Source organism: Manacus candei, unplaced genomic scaffold (assembly GCF_025592945.1).
Source record: "Manacus candei isolate 608988 ecotype Guabito, Panama unplaced genomic scaffold, ASM2559294v1 h1tg000014l, whole genome shotgun sequence".
Taxonomy (NCBI): Eukaryota; Metazoa; Chordata; class Aves; order Passeriformes; family Pipridae; genus Manacus; species Manacus candei.
This window is the reverse complement of record NW_026138062.1, coordinates 60,983,774-61,008,125: the sequence shown is the minus strand read 5'-3', so window position 1 is coordinate 61,008,125 and position 24,352 is coordinate 60,983,774. Positions and strand designations below refer to the sequence as shown.

Below are 24,352 nucleotides of genomic sequence, written 5' to 3'. Positions count from 1 at the left end.
TACACTCAGCAAGTTGTGCTGGAGATCTCCAGAGATCAGTTCCAACCTGTATCACTCAACAGGTGGTCACATTAACTGACTGACCTTGAGGGTGGCAGCAGTTGGAGCAAAAAACACAGTGTTTTGTAGTGTTTTGCTAGATGAGAAAGACTACAGGTGTGAGACTTGCGCATATTAGGTTTCATTTTTTTGTACTTGGTGAATGCCGACCCCTCAGATGGGTATAATTATTACTTTTATCTTAACACCGAGAAGGCCCTTTACTTGATGTGTTAAGAACACATCTGTGTTCTGTCATCTGTAGTCTGATGAAGTGGAATGGTTAGGTGACTGGCTTAGGGTTTTTCACTTGCCTAAAGCATAGGGCATAAGTTTGCATTTAGGAAACGTTAGGATTTTGTTGTCTGTAAACAACTGTATGATGTTCTTCTTTGGACTAGGTTCTCTAGATGACCTTTGCCAGTGTGAATTCAGAGCTAAAAGAAAAACTTAGGGTTTTCCTCCCTATAGAAAAGGACTCTCATATTGGTAGATGATCCTTAAACTTAAGATCTTATTAATTGCTTCTATACCAACCTGCAGAGTTTTGTGCTAATATTTGAATTCTGAGAGCAACATTTATCATAACTGCCTTTAAAAATCTATTTACATTGCTTATTAACAAACTGATATTTTTCCCTGTCCTGTTGAATAAAATTCAGTTATTTAACCCATGTATCTTCATAATAAAGCTTTACCCCTTGTATATTTGGGGCTATATAGTATATAGAAAGTTGGAAGATGGAACACACCTATACATTGGAACATTTCTTCCTTTCATCCAGGTGCTCGTGATTTCTTTCAGTAATTAGAAAATGGGGAATAAATGTGCTTACATAATATTTAAAACTCCTTGAGATTTGCAGTGGAAAAGGACTGTGTAAGTGCTAAACATTTTACTATTTTGCTGTTTTGTTTCTTTTTTTTGATGTGGGGTAGAGAGTACTGTGTAAATGCGTAAATACTTGCACACATGTGCCATGTGTTTTCAAACCAGGAACATGCATATCTGGAAAACCTTCTAGTTTCATATTTTACCCTCATAAAATGTTTTTTAAAACAGCAGCTTGTATTATTTAACTGTGCTGCAAAAATACAGATTGTGGATTAGTATTTTTGGACAAATGGGTACATCCTCAGGGAAGATACAGTGGAATCTGCATTACAATCTAAAGTAAGTTTTCCTCTAGTCCTTAATTCTGCTCTCCATCCTCCAACCCCATGAAATGCAAGCACTTCTAAACAAGGTCAGTGGCTTTTATACTGCAGTTCTTCATGTGCAGCTCATAGTCTGTGTATCTAGCTTCTGGATTTTTTTTTATTATTATTATGTTACTATGAGCTTTAGTGCTGTATTTCTTTAGGCTCCAACAGTGCAAGAAATATTTCCCTTCTGGACTCTGTTTGACTTTGTCTAGTACACTGCCATGCACAAGTGGTTTGTCTTGGTGTTCCTGTCTGATCTGCACACCTACAGAGTATAATTCACGTTGAAGTGCAGGAAGGACCTATCCAGTTGTTGTCCACTGGTCTCCTTTTCTCCTCAGAACCTTTTCTTATCTGCTAGAGGCTTATCAGTGTCTCCATGTGTTAAAAGTACATATGACTGAAGATGAATCAGTATAATGACGGTAGTATGATTTCATCATTTGTTTACTGGTAAATGTCTCTTGTAAGTAATGACACTGTTCAGTTTGAAGAACAGTCTCTATCTCGAAACTACAGCAAGCCTATGGAGGATTAGTTTTGGCTGCCAACAAGAAGAATGCTTAAAATGCTAAAGGGTTAACCTTAAATGCTAATCTGGTTCTCATACCTTGAAAGCTGTCACTAGTCCTGTCAAAAACTTAAACTCCCAAATCTGACAATGTGCAACTGCTGAGGACAAAGAGTCTTGTTTCCTTGTTACGAAGTCAAAGTGAGTCTCAATTGTTTAAGGTGAAGAGGTTTTACTGAGTCATGGAAGACTCTTAATATTTTGCACAATCCAAACATTAACTTTTAATGAGAAATGTCGTCAATGAAGGGCGTAAGGCAGCAGAAAGGCCCTAGGGGTGGAGGGTTGCCTAGTTTATGTAAAACATAAATTCATCACTAAAATTTTCATTTAAGAATTTTTCAGTTCTTCCTAAGCCCATATACAAGAAAGAGGAAATGCTTTGTTTCTGTCTTATTTGTGAATGTATCCAGAACAGTACGTAGGAGTTGGATCTGACTAATAGTTTCTTTCTTCTTGCTATTAGTAGTAGTTTTCAGAACTTCAGCATCAGTGTTTCATAACGTCTAAGTTTTTTTCATTTTGATCACATAGTCACATATTATTCATGTACCTTCTTTGGCTTGCATACATTCTATACTTTTGAAGGATATCTTTAGCATATACTGTACCCTTGCTCTTTGAGAAAAGCAAGATAATTTTTTGACTAATTGAAGTTCAGGATTTTGCTTTGAATCTGAAATACTGTTAAGAATACTATATATCCATCACACATCCAATAGAGAATATTGCTTCTGGCTGAAAACAAAAAGTAAATTCATTGATGAATACTTACTGCTTTTCTGCCTTTTTTTTTTGGGGGGGGGGAATTGAATTGAATTGGGAGTAAACAAAGATTCATTTGTCATTGCTTTATGTATGAAACTTTTGGTAGAGTTCTATTTGTTCCTAATCCAAATGCAAAATTCACGTCCTGAGAAAATTAAAATTGGACTAAGGTTTTTGAAATGGAAGAAAAGGTCACTTTGCTGTGTCAGGCAGGTTAATGTATCAAGAGCTGTGCCTTAACTTGCTGAGTGTTTTTTTGGTTTTGGAGTTTTTTGTTGGTTTTTTTTTTTTTTATTATGGCAGGCAATTGCATGGAGATCTTGATGGCGACATTACTTGGCAAACATTTTGGAATCAGCTCAACATGTGACATCACACCCCCTTAAGCTTTTCCACATAAAATACGTTCTCCAAAAAAAAAAGATTACGAAAATTGAGACTTAATCTGAAATCTATTATTACATCCTCTAAGGTCTCATTAGACACCTCAGTACTCCTCCCTCTTCCCACCATTTTCCAGGCAGCTAGACTAAATGTTGTAGATGATAGTGGTAAATGTTTTATAATCTTCTTGGGGAAGGGGAGTGGAGGGGGAGGGAAGGTTATGGAGAAGGGGCAGGGAAGAGAGTTTTAATCCCATGCCTATCCTGTTTAAAAATAATAAATAAATTGCAACGACTCTGGTGCTTCATCTTTTCTTCTGTGCAGCTTTTCACACAGTGTGAGCACATGCATCTGATGTAACATTTTCCCACTTTTAGCAACTGTTTAGCTCTAAGTGTCTGAGTGTCTGAGATTTTGAGAAGAGAGCAGAGACGAACACTTCCATTGATCTCAGGCTTTGGTTCCTGATACTATGATGTTTCACAAGAACAGTTCACAGTATGTGCTCTTCTCTGCGTGCTTGTGCTTGCCTGCATCTGTGTACATTTTTTCTGGGAAACAAAGGGTTTTTCTCCCCAGCCTCTGTAGTTTCAAGCCATAAATATGGCTGGGTACTTGGTGGGAAGCATATGTGCTGTCTTTGATAGACGTGCAGGAGAGAGGTGTAGTGCAGAGTGCGAACACTGCCAAAATGCGTAGAACATGATGTTACACAGGCGAAGCAAAGGAAGAATTATCTATGCATAATGTGAGTTTAGAATAGGCTTGACATTCTCACACCCAAACATTTCCATCTGTTCCTAAGCGAAAGGAAACTGAGACAATATTCTCCTATCTTCTGGACTTGCTATCCAGGGAATAGGAAATGTTCTTTGATATTTTTTTCCTTAGGATGTGTTCAGTTTTACTGCAGATTCAGAAAAACCACAGTATAAAGTTGCTTTTTTTAAAGACAGTAAATGATATTAAATTGTTAAATTCTTCTGAGAATTGGTATTGATATTGTAAGACTGTGCTTAAACAAGCTGTGATGCTTTTAGGTTACACTTTATAATAAAGTTGGATTTATGGGGTTTACGCTAATCCTGATATGAGAACTTTGTAATTCTTATTTTCAAAGCTTTCTGTAAATTATCCTCTACTTTTGCTTCCTCTCTCTGTCTGACAAACACCTACTTTTCCTCATGTCTTTTTCTTCTGCCATCAAAGGCTGCCTGCCTGATTTCTGTTATTCTGTTACATACTGTAGTGTATACCGAGCATCTAAAACACACTGAAAGGTTCACCCGTGTCTTGTTGTTGTAACTTTATACATTTGCATGTCTCTACAGTGTAACATCCATGTCATCCTGCAAAAGTGCTGAAGAATCTGCCAACTGTTTATCCTACCTCACCTGCTCATGGAGATGTAGGCATTATTATTATTTAAAAGTATTAGTCATGTTTTCACAGCTGAACTCTCAAAAGATAACTCCGCAAATATTTCTGATTTTTAGTGGATGCAGGGTAAGAAAGCAGACAGATCCTTAGATGTAATATTAAATTGTACATACTTCTTAGTATTGTGGCAAGAGGTAGCCTTACCTTTCACATTCTTGTTCCAGCAAGTTTGTAAACTCATCGCTTTTTTCCATGTATTTGCTGTGCTTCCTCTTCTCCTCCTCTAGTTCATACAGAGTCTGTCTGTGTGATTTTTCTACCATTACAAGTTGATCCAGCATTCGTCTGTGAGTTTCTTTCTGTTTCTCTACAACTTTATCAAGCTACAAAAAAAGCAAAAACTCCTGAAATATTTTGAAACTTTTGCTTTGCTTCATTATTGAGAAATTTTAAGAGTGGCATAATAATAAAAACTACACTTATAGCCTAATGGCCAGGTCTTTTGGTATCTGTTTGGAAAGGTTTATTTAATTCTGCCAGTCAAATTCTGACAAATTTGAAAAATAAGGTACTGTTTTGCAGGACCCTCAGTTGCCTTCTTTTCCTCCTCCTGCCATGACTGTTCCTCAACAGCTACTAATTAACAGTTACTGTTCCCAGGGCTGTGCTTTTCTCATTGATCATTGTGGTAGAGAAACCAGATGTCTTGGCAGAAGTAACCTCATCCACTGCTTCACAAAGTGGATGACTGGCTTTGGTTGAATAGAAATAGCTGCCTCACTTGTAGCTGCAGAGGAAATAAGAGCATTAAATTGTTTTTGTGAGGGTAGGCAGGTACATCAAAAAGCTGTTTTCTGGTTTGACAGTAAATGCATGGTAGTGCCAAGAGTGGAAAACAATCCTGTCTCTTGTGCTTACTCTGAGCATGGCTCTGGGTTTCTGGAATAAGTAAGTGCTAAATTTTTTAATAGTTAGAAGTATTTCTTTTAACAGCGTCATTTCCTGTTTTGTTCCTCAAATTGCACATGTTGTTGAGATCTTCGTCTTACAGATGGCACCTTTATAGCACACTTTGAACATCAAATTCCCTCCCCTTCCTCAAGGATTTCTGCTTGACTTCTAATCATAGATTCATTAAGGTTGGAAAAGACCTCCAAGGTCATCCAGTCCAGCTTTTAACTGAAGACCACCATGCCAACTAAACCACAGCACTAAGTGCCACATGAAGTCATTTCTTGAACACTTTCAGGGATGGCAACTCCACCACCTCCCTGGGCATCCCATTCCAATGCTTGACCACCCTTTCAGTGGAAAATTTTCAATTTTTCTAAACATTGTTATATAGCAATACTTTAAGTCAAACAATGTATTTTAGGTTTTGGTAATTGGTTTTAGTTTTTCTGAACCACACAGTTGTTGGCATAACTGTTTGCTGGACCTATGCTGTTAAACTATTAAATAATATCCTCAAATTTAGAGATAATTCTGGGGATTCTGTTATAATTTTGAATTCAGAATGTGACCGACTTAGGCAAGTGTGCATATGAAACCATAAGTGGTTTTCCTCTTTAGACATTACTGATGTAGCTGAAGTTTCGGGGAGGGTCACTGGAGGCCAACTAAAGACCTGGGAAGAGTCTGTATTTGTGAGCAACTTTTTTCCCTGCTTGTTCATCTTTGGAGACTCCTTCACCAGGTCATAGGAATCCTTGTAACCTTTTTGGAAAAGAGAAATTTTCAGCTCACAGCCCAATGCCTTCTTTTTACTATAGTCTATTCTAGTAGGTCAATCTGATTGTAGTGCTTCACTCTATTAATAGGAAAGAATTCCCAAACGGGCAGTGTGGGAAGCAAAGCTGGTTCTGGTTCTCTGATGTTTCTCCCACAAGGAATTCCATGTGCTACAAGAAGCACTGGATCTTCAGATTCTTAGGACCACTGCTTATTTTGGACAATTTAATTCCAAGTAGTATGATTAATTATCTTTTCCTCATGTTTATTCACAGTTTGGCCAGTAGAAATGATGACAGGAAGAGTTGGAATGCCTGAACATGAGTTCCTCGAATAAGTGAGGATATCATCAATTTCTGTGTAGACTTCCAAGTCTCCCCCTGCTTATCTCAGCTTTTTTTTTAAAGCTATATATATTCTCTTATGTTTCTCCTAAATAATTGTTAACTTTTTTTGACACTGCTATGAAAAGAAAAAAGAGCTGCTGACAAGACTTTGAAAATAGTTTGAGTCCAGAATATTCTAACAAAAACGTGGACCATTTTGAAAATTTCCTGCACTTTCAACTTATGACATTGAGAGAGAGTCTTTTCTGTTGTAACATAGCTGAGCTAATTTCGTGCCTGATCAAGAAATACACAAATTTGTTGTTTTGGCTGGTTTGTGGTGCTCTTACAACAGATCATTTAGGTTTTTTTCATCTTGCTCACTAATAATTTGTACACTTTATAGCAGCAGCTTTCTGGAATCATGATCCTGAAGCAGGACCTCTCCTGGAAGAACATTTCTTACCTAAACCCTTGCATGTGCAAACTTTCTCAGTAAGCAAGTGTCACCTTATACAGTAATCTTCTGGCTGTGTTTTCAGTATCTTTTACAGAGGTTGATCTGCATTGCCTTAAAAGGTCAGGTTGAAGAAAACTGTCCATTTTAATTTCTTCACACTCTCCCTTATTTTAGCATAAGTGGAAATTTCACAAATTGAAACTTGTTCAGCTACTAATTTACCAGAAAGAGGTTTAATCGACCTTTCCCCCCCCCCTCCCCGCCCAAGATTTTGGAGGGATTTTTTGGAACAACTATTGTAGATGCACGAAGCACCCGTCACCTGAGTTTCTGATCCTTATCTTTTTAAAGATCCTGCTGTCAGGTGAATTTACACTGTTCTCAGAAAGCAACCTGCCTCCTGTTTTTTGATAAAGTTCTGATGCAGTGCTGCTTGCAACTGTGGCCCTATCTTGCTTAAATTAATATGAGCTGGGCATCAGCTTTGCATGAGTGCTTGCTGGTCGCAGCCCTCAGTGTGAGGTCAGATTGGAAGAAGGCAAAGGCTTGAACTTCCAACTGCTTTTGGGAAGCAGTCTGCATGAATGGGGTTAAAAAGTAGAGATAAGCATTAGTGTGGATTGGAGCACCACGTCCAAAGTAGTCCAAAGTACGTGTAGTAATCAAAGGGGATGTGTAAATTGCTATCATAAGAAAACTGAAATTTGTGGCTACAAGCTGATCATAAATCAAATGAGCCTGGTTCTGAACATGTAAATGCTTGATGGGGATGGGGGTTAGTCATCAACCAAGCAACAGTAACCAAGTATGAAATAATTCTGCTTCTACACTGTTGGGTGTAAAGGATGTGGGACTTGCCAGGAGGGTTTTATAGGTTCAGTATATTTTGTTAACTCTGGAGTATTTGTTGAATGGCTACGAGAGGTTAAGTGAAGCAGTAATCCAAGCAGCATGTATGCAAGAAGTAACTCCAGGTTTTTGTTTTGCAGCTCTCAGTGAGTGATGCCAGTGCCTTTCACTTCACAGTAGTGCTTTTGTCAGTGTTGAGATTACAACCGGTTTGGATTACAAACTGGTTTTTGGGATGGGTGAGGTGTGTATTCAAGGCAGGGAAGTGGAACGAGGAATTTTAAACTGGGAAAAAGAACAGTAGTGTCCTGGGGAGACCTGCTTATATTAAAGGGTAAGAGAGAAAAGTAAATAAGCTGCTGCATTAAAGCAGTTTGCATGTTGCAGTTTTCTCCTGTTACTCAAATTAAGAGATGCATTTAGGTTCCTTTTCCAGCATGCTGCCAAATGAGTTCTACCACGGGTGTTTGGCTGTTGTGGATGGGAACAAGGTGGAGAGTGTGAGCTTGTGATTCCATTTGGGAGAGACGGAAGGAAGTGCTGGGACTGTCTCCTGGTACAGTTGGGTTATAGAGAAGAGAACTGGAGAGACTGCAGATCCTACATCGCAATTAATGCAGACACTTGAGATCTGCATATAAGATGTGTAACGGGTATGGGCACTTGGCCTTGTGACACCTGTGTGTGTTCCTGTGCAGCAGCTCTCCCTCCCTGCAGCACCAAGCAGAGCAAAGCCTGGTACTGGGTTGCTGCACTTCCGTGTGGTTTGTTGGGAAACTCTGTTGCATTCCTCTACAGAATAAGGGCACCTTCCTGGGGAGCAGATTTGACTCTTGCATTTTCCCTGTGGGATCTTGTGGCTGACTCCCATGTATCCAGCAGGGAAGAGGGAGAAGTTGTGTGACCCCCTGCTAGTGTGAGATCCTCACACAGAAGCATCTCCAAGGGCCTGGGGTTCTTAATTACTCTGGCCAAATGCTAAATCTGCCCATGCAGAAATATCCATTTATATGAACACACACAAGATTACTCAGGGTACACCAGTTCTTAGCTAAAAACCACAGAGGACTAATAAGCAGCAGTATAAATGTCTTCTGTTGAAAATTAAAGTGATAAAATCTTAATTAAGTGATTTGTTGTTTTGTTCTTGCTAACCATATGGGCTTTTCGCTAGAATTAATACTTGAACATGCTGTACAATACAATGGAAAATAAGAGGCATAGCCTTACGTAACTGTGAATAGTTCAGCAAGCTAAAAATTCACACAAATTTAATAGTTTAAATACATTTTGCCACCAACTCGTGTCTGAAGTCAAACTAGGGTGGTGTATCTCAAAGCCATTGCATTGGAACTGAACTCTTCATCTTTCTCTTTTTAGACTGTTTTGTAGTGTTACATTTCTTTATCCAAAGTTCAGGGTAATAATATTCTCATGGTCATTGTTTGTTAGTGTATAACCCTGAGTTTGGGATTACCAGAGACTATGGGAGCACTTGCCTTTTTCAACCCTAGGTGAGCCAAATTTCCATGCAGATATGTTGGTCTTCTTTTCCCGAATGCTGCATTGTCAACAGGCTCTTCCTATGACTAAATTATTGGTATTCTACAGCTGTCATCCTTGGAAAGTTTTGACCAACACTTAGATGATGTTGTGAGGATACAATCAGATATACTTTGTTAGAAGGCTGATGAGGGTGCATCTTTCCCCAAGTAGATTGGCCTTTAAAAATGGATTATGTTCTTAATTATTCTTAGTGGATGCAGAATATAGGCTTTCATCTAGTTTCGCTGCTTTTAAGGAGATCTTCAAGTCATAGGAGTTATTGTTCATCCCATTTCAAATAGTGAAGCACCCAGTTTTTTTATCTTTTGGATGCATTATTGGATGGTGGGGAGAGTTAGAAACCAGAATCTGCTTTCTAATTCTGTGAAGATTTGAGACATGAGGAAAAGACACCATAAATTCTGCAGTATCTATTTCTTTATCTCTTTTTTCCTACATTACCTTCTCTGGTATTTTTTTGATTCTTTAGAAAAAAAAAACCTGGTTATTTTTGAGTGTGGGAAAATGATTCTTATATTTTTATTCTGTATTTACTAGAACGTTGAATACTCTTTATTTTCTATTCAAGAGAAGTGGGAGTTGATCTGAAGACAGATCTTTTTGTGAATAACTGGCTCCGTTATTTGAACCGTACAAAGTTGGAAAACCTTTTCAGGGCTTTGAGTCAGAAGCAAAAATGAAATGAAAGCCTGTTTTCTGTTATGCCCCTCAAGTGTGAGGAAGAAGAGTAATCTTATCTGATAGAAAGAAATAGCTGTAGAGCAAGTTTGACTGAAAAAGCCCTCAGTTTTTTAAAAGAAATTTAAAAACTCTCCTCGTAGGAAGGGACGACATGATTTTAGTCTGTCACACTCCTCATACGTTTTGCAAAGGAAGATGTATTACTGCTGTTTTCTAATTTGCTACATTTCTTCACCTATGAATCCTGTTCCCAATGAGTCCAGTCACGAAATTTTCCCACTGCATTCTTAACCAAATTTACCAAGAAACTTAAAGATTAGAATATATGAGAGAGTTGTGAGAGAATGTTAAAGAACTGGAAGTCCTGCAGTTGCCTTCTGAAATTCATTGTATTTTCACTTGATTTATGGGAAGATACTTTGTGTTCAGGGCTATCAGACTAAACTGTCAAGAGTGAGATGCACAGGCAGAAACAAAGGTGTGGCAAAGGGGGAATTTAAATGGTCTGTTCCCAGACTTTGTGGCTGGTTTCATCTCTCCTTTGATTTTCATATATGTTTTAAAAATACAAAAAAACCCTTAAATGTATTTCTGACATAATTTAGGGGGATTTTGAAATTGAAATTGTGGAATGCCTACCTACTACAGCATCCTTGGTTTATCAAGACCAAGGAGTGGCAGTGGTCCTTCTAGCCTTTCACGTGCTCTCAGGATATTTACCTTTACCTTCTGAAACTGCCAAATGCAGTGGTGTTAGAAATTCTTTTTCTGCCATTAAGTGTAAGAAGGAACAAGTGTGTATAAACTTTACATGTAAAGTAACAGACTGAGCTTGCGTTTTCAAACTTCTTTGGACTTCTCCTCAAATTATTTCCATTTGTGCTCAAAGTTTCTGTGACATAATGCCGCAATGTTGTAAAATAAATTAACCTTCACACTTGAACTTTATCTGTTTCAGATTATATCCAGAGATTTTAACCTTTGAGCTTCTAAATGAGTGTTGACCTTTTGCCTCCTATAATTTTCCTGAAATGATCTCTGTATCCTTAGGTACATTTCTGGTCAGAAAATTTGAACAACCTTTGGTAGGAGAATTTTATTCGTAGTTTCTGCTTTTGTTTTTATGATGTTTATTTATACTGAGCAGCATATTAAAAAATGTTTATGTGAATTGGAGGCAATTACCTGGGATAAAAAAACATATTCTAATATGAAGGGGTTTTAATATCCAGTGATTTGCATTGCAGGGCAGAAATTAATCAGATAACATTGTTCAGAAAGTATGAGGGCTGCTGCAGCAGTGTAATTAAACTAAAGGTTACTTAGGTGTAATGTGAGAATAATAGATTCCTGCCTGGATGAAGTTTCTAATGCCAGCTCATTATAGCAACTACTCAGACCTAGCAGGTATAGCTGTAACTTCCCCCCAAATTAGTGGGAGTTGGGATATGCAAAGGTTGGCAACTGTGTCATTGCTTCGGAATGGGCCCTTACTGACAGTGGCCTTCATGGAACAAAGGGGGATTGGGGAAGCTTCTGTTTGTATGGGCTGTGAATATGGATAACAGAAAGGGGGGGGGAGAAGATGGTTTCAGGAATAGAAGGGTAATTACCAGAGTTTGAATTAGACAAAATCATGTCTCTCAATGTGTAAAGCCACCAGCCTGCAGTACAAGTGAGGATCATTAGATTTGGGTCCCAACTGGACCCTGGACTTTGTTTTGCTGTCACTTACACTCGTTTTAGATTCTAGATTTAGAGCTCATTTGCTTTCTTCCTCAGAAGTGGGTGAGATATTTTCTGTTGAATTTAGTGGGAACTCCGGTTAAATATCAATTACTTGTTCTTACCTCTCCCATAGGCTTTTCATAGATATCTTCTTGCCATTGCTCAGCCTTTGTTTGAATAGCATCTCGCTGGAGTGCCTCTAACACCTTCTTGGGAGTAACAAAGCCGTATTGTGCTTCAAGCAAAGCCAAGTCAATTTTTTCAGCCTTAAGTACTCCTATAACTTCATCTTGGGCCTGCAGAAACACAAAGCAAGGCTTTGTCTTGTTAAAATGTATAAATGTCTTTATAGATTAACTCTTTGCTTTTGATTTTAAGAAAACTGAAAAACATTGTAAATATTCCTGTGTATGTAAAATGACCCAAAATAGTAACGTGAAGACATTTGAAAAGCATAAGGGGAAGTATCGATCTTTGTATTTCGCTGGTTCAGTATAGACTCCAAAATCTTCAGAACTTTCATCAAAAACCTAAGTACTTTGTTAGTGATGACATTGTGTTGCTGTTACTGGACCAGTGTGTAGCATTCATAAAACAAAATTTCAGGGCAAAGTTTGACATGTAGTATTAGAAATTGACTTTAAATTGTTAGTGCAAAATGACAGAATGCTTCTTGAAGCCTGAAAGTGTTATACATTCTGTATGTTTTGGGTGCAGATGGCTTCTGTTCTTTAACCCCCTTACAGATGTTTCCATGTCTGTTCTTTTTACCCCACCCTGTCTCCTCTGGTGGTGGAGGTTGCCCCCTGCCTCTGTTGCATTGACTGACATAACTGCATGAACTGTCTCAAACATCCATTGTCTGCAATGATCTCAGAAGAAAGTATGTGCTAATCCTAGAGGGGTAGAATAGGAAGGAAGGAAACCAGAAAGATGGATGTATCAGGAAAGGATAACACTTTCACTCTGACTCCTTTTGGCTGGAAGACTTCTGTATCCCTATTTATGACTGTTTAAACAAATTTAAAATACAAAATACTCTATTTCTAATTCTTAGCATTGTGAGAAAAAAGTAGAAGAGTGATCTTTGTGCATCTTAAATGTTCTGGAATTTGGAAAGTAATGGCATCTAACTTAAAAATATAATTATAGTTGGATTGACAGCTGATCTTCAGAGATTTAACTTGGCATTACAGGAGGTGGAAAATTAGGAATAAAAAGTGACTTCTTACCTTTTTCATTCATATGCTTCGTTTTGAATTTCAGACATGATTTAAAGTGTTCATGTTAGACTCATTGTTTTCTAGTTTCTCATTTCACTGTATTCCAGTTTTAAATCTTAAGAATTGAAGTGTGTGTGTATTTATATATTTATATATTTATATTACACAAGTGTAATGAAGAATGTGCGTGTAATATAAATAAATATATTTTTATATATTTAAAAAAACTCTCTTACTGAGAGGAAGAGAGAACTGTTCTGGAGGAGTGTGTGACATCTGAATTTTAATCTAAATTAAGAAAGGCCAAGTAAGCAGAAGAGAAATATTTTGCAAACATGGAAGTTGTTCTGTTTGCATAATGGAACAATCTGTAGAAGTTTGCCTTGGACCTCCCCTCAGAGATTGGTACATCTATTAAATATTTATATTTCATGTGTGTTCTGTTAAGCATGTATGTGTTATTACATAAACATATACACATATGTTAAGAATAGAACTACCCAGGCACTGTTTAGGTAATAAACTCTGAAACCATGTGCTGCACCCATTTATACCACTTTGGCCAGTTTGCTTTTTCCTCTGCCTGTGAACAGTTTTAAAGTGGCTTTCATTACTTCTGTGCAATAAGCCTGTCACAGAAATATTTTACTTGCTCACTGGAAATCTGGTTCCCACTTCCTGCAATTACGTTTGACCAGGTTAGGCATCATTTACCACTTGACAGCTGGTTCCTTTTCTAGGTAGGAAAATGCTCTCTCTTCAAAATCCAGTGTCTTGTGGGCTAAGTGGCATGCAACACTTATGCTTCATATTATGGGAAATAAAATGGCTATGTTTATTTTTCTAGCAAAAGATGTTAGAATACTGTTGAGCAAGTTACTTCTTTCAGTCTGGCACATACTGATTCATAGGGAGTAATGCTCATGACTTCACAGGAGAGGGGGGATAAGAAATAATTTAGTAAAAGATCTTAAAGGTCTGTAATATGTTCTTCATATCAGTTTTACAGCGACAAACATTTTGTATTCAAAATATTTAAAATGGGGCAGCACAACTGGGAAGTTTGGCGAGTTCTTGGCTTTGAGAAGTTACGTGGGGTATAAAGATCACATTTCCCATAATTTTAGGGGGGTTTTGTACTTTGCAGTTCATATTTGTCCTGAATCAAATTAGGTCAGGTGTTTCCTTGACATAAAAGCAGTTTGGGCTTTGTGGTGGATGGGGGAATGGGGGGCTGGGGATATCTTTTAATTCGAAATGTAAAATAGGACAATACATTACCTGTAATTCACCCTCTAGGACACTAAGAAGAAATAGCAAGTCATCGCGAGAGAGATCTTCCCTTTTCTTGAAAGAACTTCTTTGTTTTTTCTCTGCCTTAGGGCTTCTTAGGATTGTACTGGCTTGGGCTCCCTCGTCCTTCTCTTTCTGCCGCCTTTGCACATTTGCTCTCCCACTGCAACCAGCCTCTTCCTTAGGGTGATCTTTTGGCCGTGACTGGCTCAGCTTTGGTCTGGTTGGGCTTTCGGTGCTGTTGCTTCTGGAATGCATGGTTTATATCTCTGAAGCTGGAGGAAGTTGGGGAAAAAAGTAATTACTTTAACTAACAGAGATTATAAAATTATTACTGTAGGTGATGGTGGGTGTTGGTCCCTCCAGAATAGTAATTTTCCCTCCCACACAGGCCTGTTTGTCATTCGACAAAAGCTGACAACCTTGTGTAAACCAACAGGACTGGGCTGTGATCCTTACTGGGTGTCTGTAGTGAAGCGAGTCTTTGCTGGTCTTACACCTTGTAACAATTCCCTCCTCGGTATTTGCAAAGGCAGCATCTTTAGCAGCAGTGACAGGCACATCACCACACACCACAGTTCCCATTTGAGAGACAAGACCTACCTCACTTTTCAGGTAAATACTTCTTATGATGAGGCAAATTTAGATTTAGAAGGTTTTCACTAGGAAGATCTTTCTCTTCCTATTTAGTAGTGTCTGAGCCTTTACTGTATTCTATTTTGCCTTGTCTTTCCAAGGGAGAGCACAAAAGTGGTCTTCCACTACTCTGAGTTATGTGGTTGCATTATCCATGTTTGGCAAAATGTAGGGGTTAGCAAGTACATCCAAACTGCAAGGAGTGAGCAACACTGGAAATGCCCCCTCCGCAACACTACCACTACCACCTCCAAAACCAAACCCACTTGCCATTCATGACTTTTCCACCTCTGAAAACCATGTAGTATAAAACCTTACTACTTCTTAGGTGCTGGAGTCCAGCACTCTAGAGGTGTTAGTACCTGGTAAAAGAGAGACTTATCCTAACTAGACCCTTTTGAAGTGCCACTGTTAAGGAAACATACTCTAATGCCTTTGCAGATAAATGACTAACACTGTGTAAATATTGATTAACCTCAGGAACTCTGTTTTGGTTATCACCACTCAGATTAAGGTATGAATGGATTATAGTGCACCTCTATTGGAAAACTGTGGTCATGGATACCATCTACCAAACAAAAGCCTGATCGTGTGATTCAAAGGTGAAATTAAACATGTTCCAAATAGAAATAAGGCACAAATCTTCTTATTAAACTGTAAAACTAATTGCTGCAAGGTCCAGAAAATGATTATGGCCTATGATAGTTAGGAGATGACTGTGCAGCTGCTTTTTGGCCCAACAAATCTGTGGCTGATAAAGTTCTTTCCGATCGTCCTCCCCCACTCCCTTCTCCCAGATTCTGACTCTAAATCCTAAACTCTGTGATTGCACTCCTTAACTGTGGTAATTTTCCACTGAATGCTACGAACACTTCCTTTTGTTGTTTTTCTGCAAGAACAGAGGAGGTGGAAGAAGCTTTTGGTTTCTAATGGATGATGACTGAGAGTGGGGAGAATTTGTCAAAAATTTTACAAAAAAAGCAAGTGACATTTCCTGTAGTGCTGATGTCTCTTTTAGTCTGATTTGAAGCACTCATAATAGCTGGTGTTCAGTAAGAAAAACTTGATTTTCCAGGTGTCAAAAAAGTAAGGTTTGTCAGATTTACATGGCAATGTGCAATGGAACCTGTTTTGTGAGGCATCAACAATGTCATACTATGATGGGATCTTGCTATAGTGCATCGAGGAAACATCAAGTTGCTCATAGCAGGATGGCAGTGATGTTAGCTGGTGATGATTGGTTTAAGTTAGTGTTCATCCTGGTCTTTCAGTCAAATATAGTTTGACTTTGTTCACTGTGGTCTGCTTGTTAGGCTTACTCACCTTTTACACCTTGCTGATGGAGTAATATTACTTTTGAAGAAGACCACTGGTTTCCTTTGAGTGTAAGATGCTGAAAGCCTGCTTGGCTTTTGTGTACAGTTAAAGGCTTGTGTTTATAAGATGCAGGGATTTGTAAGCTAAATCAGGTAACCTGAATGTACTCAGACTTTGTCTGTGTGCTTTGTTGCCACAAGCACAGGACACTATGAAATGCATAAATAGTCCAAAAAGTCCTTGTGTTTTTCCATCATGGGTGCCAGTTGCAGCAGCAGTCTCAACTGGACATCAAATTACTGTCATAATTGTTGACAAGAAGTGTCAATATGACATTTCTTTGAAAGAAAGAAAGGAAAAAGAAAGCTGTATTTAAGGAAGACTTTTGTACCTTTTTGAATTGGCTGCACCTGGAAATCCTGAACTTGGAAGGACAGTAGTCTCAGCAATCCTGCCAAGAAGGACATCCTCCCTTGCATTTTCTCTTACACTGTGTGCATGCTGTTGGCTTCAAGACACGATGCCACACAGTTTTTCACAGCTGCAGAGGGATAACTGTGACTCCCTTTTAGGCTTGTCACACCTACTTCCTAATCAGGTAGATCAGTCCTTATTGCACTGGCAAAAGGCATTTGGTCCCTGTGAAACCAGCTGACTTGCCAGGTAGGTTACATTCCCATGGAGATGGTGTCTTTGCAGTCTCCTGGAGAGTGTTTTTCTTTTCTTGTTGAGAGTTCTTATGTACACTTTCACTGTCTTCTGTTCTGACATTCCCTAATGCCAATGCCTTCTATCGAATCTGCTGATGCAAATATTTATCAGATTTAGCAATTAACATGAATTATTAGAGGTTGAAGTGACAAAATAAATGTGTGCCTTAAGCACTTTTTTTATGGTACTTGAATGTAGCTGAAAGAGGCAGGAGCACTCTGGTAGTACTGGCCTGCTTTACTAACATATTCTTTTTCAGTTGATTTATTTAAGCCTTCTTATTACCCACACATTGACAGGCATTATTATTTGTGGTGTTGTCTGTTTACATAAGAATGCTAGTACTAATGTGGTTGTCAAAGGAGGTAGGTGTGAGTAACAGAAGGGCAATTCCCAACTTCAGATTACCTCACAGTGTAGCTGCTGGTGTAGCAACCAAAGCAGGACCTCAGAAATGGACAAAAATAAACATTCCATCCACCTACCTTGAAACTTCTCACCACCCTCAAATTATCAGACTCCCTAAATGTGGCACCATCTAAGGGAGTAACCTTCGAAGTGCACCTGACATTCTGGACAGAATATCAGCTACTCTGTCATGCCCTTGCACCGTGGCAGAAAACAGAAAAAACATCCAGTCTAGTCCAGAGAATGCTGGCTTTCTGCAATGTTATTAAACCTTTGAATGACCGTAGTGAGACATTCAAGGTAGAAGTAGAGTCATTTGAAATTTTCCGCATGTGTATTTTGGTGTGTTGGGTTATTTTCTGTTTTGAGCAACTCCTTCCATGTTCTTGAATGTTAATGAAGAACAACTGGGTTTTTTTCCCCACAAAGTAAAAATGTTAATAAACTCATAAAGTCTGTGATTATCAGTTGTATCATGGCACCCAAAATAGTGAGACCAGGCTCTCAAGATTAGACTAATGAGCATAAAATTTGCCTTTTTGCGTATATGGTTCAACCTATTTTCACATAGATTTTATAATGATATACAAGAAAGCTGTCATGCAAAGAAAAGAGGTAAGGAAGAAGTGTTTCTTCTTGTAACAGAGCTTGTAGTTCACAGAGGCTCTTTGATTTCTCCTGGAGGACTGACTCTTGCATCTTGTGGCAAACTTCTGTATAGAAGCTTATTTAAGCCTTGTTACTCTGTACCACCAAGAAGGATGACGGTATGAGATGCCTTAGAAAACAGTAAACAACAACTGCTAAGAAAGATTTGATTGGGTGTGCATGCCTTGACTTGCACTTGTGATCTTTCATCTGTTTTGGGTCAATTACTAAACAGCAGGGATTGTAGATATGTGAACAGAAGAAAGAAGAATACTTGCCAGTGTTCTCATATGATACATTGTGAACCCTTGCTTGCATCAAAAATAGAAGAAGATTGAAAGAGACGATTCGGATCATGAACGTCTGCTGAAATCACAGACTACCATGCAGTGGGTACTTTATTAATAGAGATTAACTTTCCATAATTGTGCTAATTGAAGAGCACAGGTGTGTTCTGCACTTTTGGGCTTTACTTCACGTTATGAGGTGTCTGTTTTACTGAAGATTTTGCACTGATATCTTGCTTGAAGTCACAATGTGCAGGTGCCCAGACTCATCGGATTCCATGCAGCTTGGTAGGCTAGTTCCAGATTCAAAATGGAGTGAGGATGAGTTACCTTGTAACATTGTGGTAAATCGAATTATTGCAAGTGACACACTCAGCAAAGTTTGAATTCACAGTGTTCATGTTCTTGTTTGTTTTATAATTTGTTTTCTATTCTGTTCTTTAAAAACCTTACTCATTTCTGAACATGCAGTCTTTCTGCGTATAAAGGAGAAATTGTCCTCTTCTTGGTGATGAACAAGTAATCTAAAGGGTCAAAGTATACTTTCCTTAAGAGACAGATGAATAAATGACCAAATGTTTCTATGATGTTAACGTGGTCTCCACCCCCTCGATTATATTCTGAAGGAGATGAAACTGCATTTGTCTCTTTGGCAGCAGTGAATAAGCAGGTGGTTCAGAAATCCCTGCACTTTTCTGGGAAAGACTGAAATACCCTTCAGAGATGACTTCATCATCGGGTTTTAAGAGACATCCCTTTTTCTCCCATTTATTTTCCCCTTTAGTGTTTTCTCTTTCTCGGTGATTGACTTATGAGCTAACAAAATCCCTCACAGGACCAAATCTTCCCTTAATCCCAGGGTAAGGACCCTGAATTGTTAAGAACTTGATGTTTCTTCCAAAAATCCGTGACTAAGCAAAAAATCATGTCTTTCTGGTTTTTAACATCCCTTAAAGGGCAGTGCTTTTGATTTGCTGAAATTGATAGGACTCCTACCAAGAGAGTGACTTTTAAATGAGATGTGATTGCTCAGCATAGCAGTGTAATGGGAGAGCGCAAAGAACATGATGTCTTTTGGAAATGCCTATGTGTAGTTTGGGGCAAGAAAAAAGCTGGTCTCACCTTAATTGCTACAGGTCCACGACTACTTTTTCCCTTCCCTGTGTAGCAAAGCCTACTTTGAAGCATCGTGCTCATACCTCAGAAGAAATTAATCTCCTGTCCCTGTTCTTGTGTGGCTGTATGCCAGGTAGCGTCCAAGCATGGGAAGGCACTTTTGGCTGGGCCACATCGCATCCTCCACCAGAAAAAGAAGCAAGTTTGTCTTGTTCTTCTTCTGTAGTCCTGGTGTAGCCTGTGGGCTAGCAAATGAACCATGCTGAACTGTGGGAGAACATGAAGAATTCTTTTTATTAGTTGGAATCCCAGTATCTGTCCCTTTCACAGCATCACTGGTGCCTTCTGACAGAATGCCTTTAGGACTTTCATTCTTCCCCTAAGTGGAAATACATTTCTTTGTGGTAGATTTACACCACTTCACCACTTCCAAAGACAACAGCCTTTCTTTTTGGGTAGACTACTTTAGTGTTTTCCTGGAAACTGTTTGCAGTGGCTTCTGTCCAGAGGGATGTTCTGTCGTACCATGACCAGCTCTTGCGCTTGGGCTGTGCTCTCATTCTCAGTAGACTCTGTACTGGTTTGGTGCACAAGCTGCTCAGTAAGAAGAGACTCTAGTGGGTTCTTCACCCAGGGAATCTGGGATAACTGTGTGTTTCCATCCTGGCAGGGAAACTGCAAGATTAAGTTGGTTATCTGGGAAGACCATTGCAGGAGTGCTTACCTGTGTATCCTGATGAATCTGTTGGCGTGCAGAGTTGCAGGAAGTCAAGCAGGAGAAAGAAAATAAATTAGCAGTCTGTTTCCCCTCTCACAGGATCTTGTCAAATTTTGGTCTCTGAAGCCCTTGGGGATCCTGCAAGAACAGCAGTTACTCAAATGGTGAGAAAATGTGGATTCAGCTGAGGATATGAACGCTCCCAGACAGGAAAAGCAGAACTTGATGTCATTTTTGTACTGGTCGTGGTTTATGTTCATCTGACCACAAGTCAGATTCCTCATCCCTTGGATACGGGGATCCTCTTCTGAGACAGAAAGATGTCTTTTGAACTGTGTTAGAGTTGTCCTGTTACTCTTCTCACAGTAAAGATACTGTGAAATTTCCACCATCTGTTGTTTTCTCTTCCCACTTCCAATCCTGTAGTTTTGCACATATGTAGTGATTGTGGTTAGGTAAAATCTTCCCAGGTCCATTTTGCAAATGTACAAGCTTACAGTCATCTTTAGAAGGCTGAGTTTGTGTGGGAGATTTTGACCAGGTCCTTTTGAAGAATGTGTCACTTGTCTGTCATTTCATTATTGGTGTGTGAACTTGTGGTCTGGTCTTCATTCTTGTAATGTCTCTAACCACAGGTATATGTAGATATAGATATAGATGTAGATATTATACACACACACACATCACAGGATTTTGTGCCTGGAAGTAGAAAAAAGAACCTGTGCCATGTGGCCAGCTGTTGGTTTTGTGGCTCTGAGCTCAAGTTAAGCCCTTTCTGTTGATTAAGTGATCTCAGCCCACCTCCTGCTAAGTCTTAGGTTGTGTTTGTCCACATATTTGAGTTCATCCTGTGGCAGTTTAAAGGACTCGCATTCACAGTGCTCTGCATGAAAGCATAAGCTGCTCACCTTAAACATACTTGAAATTTTCACATTAGGAGTGTATTGTTGGGAATGTATACTTGTATTCAGAGCTGTCAAATCTTGTTCTAAGTGAGATTCTTCAGATGGTCCATAAAACCAAGCAGTATGGGTAATAGAGCTCTTTGTGTTGATCCATGAGAAAATCAAGAGTTTTGGCTCCTTGATGTGTCACACAGCATTTCTCTGGCAAAACTGGGTATTTGTTTTGAATTCTGAAATGAAGACCTGGATCTCACAAAGGTTCCAGCTCAGAAATCAGTACATGGACTGATTTTTTTCATTATCTCTGGTCATAATTTGGAACTTCTGCTAAACCCTTCTCCTCACTCCTCCACAGGAATTCAGCTTTTGTATTTTGTGGTCCAGCATTTTACTAAGTTGATGGTAGTCCTGGAAAATTATAGTGTATTTATTACATTATAGGTATATAGTTTCTGTAGTTAGACACAGTAGATTGGTTTGAGGTGATTTGTCTTCTCAGTGAGGCACTACAGAGGCCACAATGTGAAGCCAAGGGCTTAGCTGTAGTGGGAAAATGAAGTTGTATGTGCACCGTAGCTTCAATGTGCTGCTGCAGTGTGACAACACTAGTGTAATCCCATGTATTCATGGTTTCAAAAGGTTAAGGAGGAATAAAAATTAAAAGAGGTAGAACGTCTTTAACTTTCCACTGCTGGGAATAGCGGGTTGATATTAGTATGGGGAACTTTTTTTTTTTCTGTCTACTTCCTTGGATTTAGGTTTGGGTTTTCTTTCTTTTGGAAGTAAAGTGTTTCATACTTGTTTTGTAATTAGACCCTAACATAAAAGGCAAAAGAAATTTACTCAGTCCAGTGCAATTTTTACATCTCTGACTTTAGAGTGATTAGCTTTTCCTGCACATATATAGTTGCACATACCAGCACCACTTCAGTGACCACTGTGTTTACTGTAGTATGGTCCTACCTTTCTGATGGAAGGTAAATTTTTTCTGGCAAAGTGCTTGTGACAGTCATCTTCCATGCCCTTAAACATGCTGGTAATGTGGTATAAGGTCACTTTGAAAAGCAGCCTATAATCACAATTGTCTAAAAAGAATTTAATTGAAGAAATACAGTGTTATGATGTTATTAGCTGTAATAGCTGTGGGCAAAAGGAAAGGAAGAGACAAATGGTATTTCTTGTATTTTGGTGTGTGTATGTGTCACTGTACACACACATCCAATGTTTTAAATAATGTATTTGTGTACCAAGTGTGTATATGTGTAATGCTCTTGTGCTTGATGCTCATGGCAGTTATGAAATAAGTGGTTTTGAAGTATCTTGGTTTTGTTTTCAATGAAAAATCTATGGTTAGTAAGCAAGGATTATCTAATATATATTATCTAGTATAAGTTAATTTGTTACTCCGCAGTAATTGGTCTGGGTATCTGAGATCCAAACTTCTTAACCCTTGCAGCCATCTCCATTTCCAATTTAGTCTTTTTTTTTTTTTTTTTTGGTGAGTCATGAAATAGGCAGCAGAGACCACAGCAAGGGCTACCGAGTAAAACTGAACACCTTCAAAGTGCAGATGTATTCATTTTCTTCAAGGGTATTTTTGACAAGTGTGGATTTGTAGAGAGATTTGTGTGGGAGTGATCAACTCAGCGTTGCTTTTCCCCACACATGAAAATAAACCACAGACTTTTAAATATCCTGAGAAAAGTTTCTTCAAAGAAAGATCAAAAGTCTTTACTAATGTCTGAGGAAGCTGCGTGGCTGCCTCTCTTGTGAACTCATGTCTATGGGGAGCTGGCAAAGACAATCAAGATCATTATTCTATTGAATTGATCATTTGCAGCTTACTCTAAGAGGAGGTGCCTTGTTTGGAGAAGAAGGAGGTGGGAGAATCCACAGATGCTCCCTAATTTTACCAAGACAGACATGAATAAAATAACTTTTCAAAACTAACTCTGTTGTTTTTTCTGATATGTTGTTTGGAATGCTCTGCTTCAGATTACTGTCTTTAACAGTGAATGGTCAAGAGTTTTCTGTAATAGTGAGTCCACTAACATGTTCTTAATTTTATCATTTTATTTCTTTGGTGGCTATTGAAGTTAAGTGAAATGCCCAGGTATGGCTTTCAGGGCTTCACAGAAATTTTACATCTGATTTTTTTGTTTTGTTTGCTTGGTTGGTTTTGGTTTGATTTTTATCTCTTTTTGCATCCAAGCAACACAGAACACATATGAGCTAAGCTTTGAAAGTTTGTGAACTTCCCCCTCACCTGGAATTCCCCACCTTTAGACAGCTTTCAGGAGAATAAATTAATTTTTATTCTTCCTAAGCCCTGGGTTTTCTTTCTTCTCTGTCTCTTAATGTCTGTTTCCTTCATGAGCTGTATCTTTTATAGTTCAGACTAATTCTTTATGTGCTGTCTGATAGCAGAGAGTTCTTAACTCATAGAAGCTGTTGAGAACAGCATTTCTCTTTTGAAGGATTTTACTGGTTTTGTCATGCTGGCACAAAGCCTCTGTGAATGCTAGGTAGGATTTCAGGCTTGTATCTAAACCAAGTATTTCCAAGTAGTTGGTTTGGCGTTTTTTTGTGTGTTGCTTTAAGCAAAACATTTTTAATACCATCTCCATCAGTTGCTGTATTCTGCTGCTATCTAGAAAATGGGCAGTAATCTTTTGTTGGTTTATCTGATCAGAAATGAAATAATTCAATTTTCTCCTTTTTTTAGATTTTAGGGTTTTCTTTTAGCTGTGGGTTGGGTTTTCCTTGTATATGCTAAAGTTCCAATCTTTATTACATTCTGTGATTTGGTACTTCAGAGGAATTCTAAAGTTTTCTTTGTATTCTGTAATACAAAACCAGGGTGATTTTGTGTTATTTTATCCTTGCTTGCTTCACTCCTTCATGACAATACCTAAGTATGTAACAGCAGGCTAGCATCTTTTTTGTCTGACTGGGATAATCTTTAGTTGTGCAAAAAATTGGCTCTCACATTCTCCTTTTCCAGCTGCAACTACAAAATAGTAACACACATATGACCAGGGAAGATTCCTCACTCTACTCCCCGTACCTCCATTCTCCATATTTAATATTCAAGCGAAAAATTTGGATAAATATCCTAAATATTTTTTCTCAGGAATTTAATGGGAAGAAAATCTCTCTCAGATCTCCAGTCCTCTCACCATAACTTTTCTATGCAGATCAGACCTTACTGTCTGTGGAACAGAGGTTTTAGGTTTGGGGTTTTGGTGAGGGTAAGGGGTGCTGCTGTGCAGGTGAATGGCATGAGTTCCCTCCTCATCTCTGAGCCAGGAGTACTGAGTGGCACTGCCCTGTATCCTGCTTATCCCACTCCACATATGCTGCCATTGGGGTCTTGCAATGATTCAGGGTGACAAGTTGCA

The 24,352-nt window shown here is 38.7% G+C and overlaps 2 protein-coding genes across 8 annotated transcripts in view; one reads left to right on the top strand and one right to left on the bottom strand.

The window, feature by feature from the left end:
* The window catches only part of CMSS1 (cms1 ribosomal small subunit homolog), a 223,668-nt gene that overhangs the window by 65,760 nt on the left and 133,556 nt on the right, over nt 1-24,352 (top strand). The window lies entirely within an intron of this gene.
* FILIP1L (filamin A interacting protein 1 like) overlaps nt 1-24,352 on the bottom strand; it is a 144,287-nt gene that overhangs the window by 63,523 nt on the left and 56,412 nt on the right. Inside the window, exons 3-5 of one of the 2 annotated variants that reach the window (XM_051780936.1) lie at nt 14,194-14,480; nt 11,812-11,985; nt 4,553-4,731 (exon numbers count right to left, since the gene is read on the bottom strand). In XM_051780936.1, the coding sequence (XP_051636896.1) occupies nt 4,553-4,731; nt 11,812-11,985; nt 14,194-14,463 (623 nt within the window). In that variant the 5' untranslated portion in view covers nt 14,464-14,480. Of the gene's footprint in view, nt 1-4,552; nt 4,732-11,811; nt 11,986-14,193; nt 14,481-24,352 lie in introns of those variants that run through there. The other variant, XM_051780937.1, reaches the window with a different exon arrangement.